The sequence below is a fragment of the Penaeus monodon genome, chromosome 32, assembly GCF_015228065.2.
Source record: "Penaeus monodon isolate SGIC_2016 chromosome 32, NSTDA_Pmon_1, whole genome shotgun sequence".
In the NCBI taxonomy this organism is placed as follows: Eukaryota; Metazoa; Arthropoda; class Malacostraca; order Decapoda; family Penaeidae; genus Penaeus; species Penaeus monodon.
Window position 1 is genome coordinate 26,316,032 of NC_051417.1, and position 347 is coordinate 26,316,378.

The 347-nt window shown below is 36.0% G+C and overlaps 1 protein-coding gene across 1 annotated transcript in view; it reads right to left on the bottom strand.

The window, feature by feature from the left end:
- LOC119593770 (YTH domain-containing family protein 3-like) overlaps positions 1-347 on the bottom strand; it is a gene marked incomplete in the record, with an annotated part of 24,099 nt that overhangs the window by 1,390 nt on the left and 22,362 nt on the right. Inside the window, 1 exon segment of the mRNA XM_037942789.1 lies at positions 204-317. Coding sequence (XP_037798717.1) covers positions 204-317 — 114 coding nt within the window.

Genomic DNA, 347 nt, shown 5'->3' on the forward strand with positions numbered 1-347 from the left:
TACTCCAGAGAAAACATTCCCCATCAGCATGTGGTTAAGTTTTTAATTGAAAGAAAATGGGTTAAGTAATCTAATCATTACAAACAAAAAATGTGATATATAGGATGTAGTAAGGCACTAATTGTATTATTTGCCCCATACTTAGCACTAACACCAAAGAAGTCCACAAAGTATATGCACTTTCAAAGGTGCAAACAATATACCTTATAAGTATTAGGATGCCTGCGTGTCTCCGTCTCTTCCTGCCGTTTTTCATAGTGGAGGAAGTCATCAAAAATGGAGGTGGTGTGGCGGTACTGGATGATTATCTTCAAAACCTGTAGTGAAGATATTAATGTTCATTACTT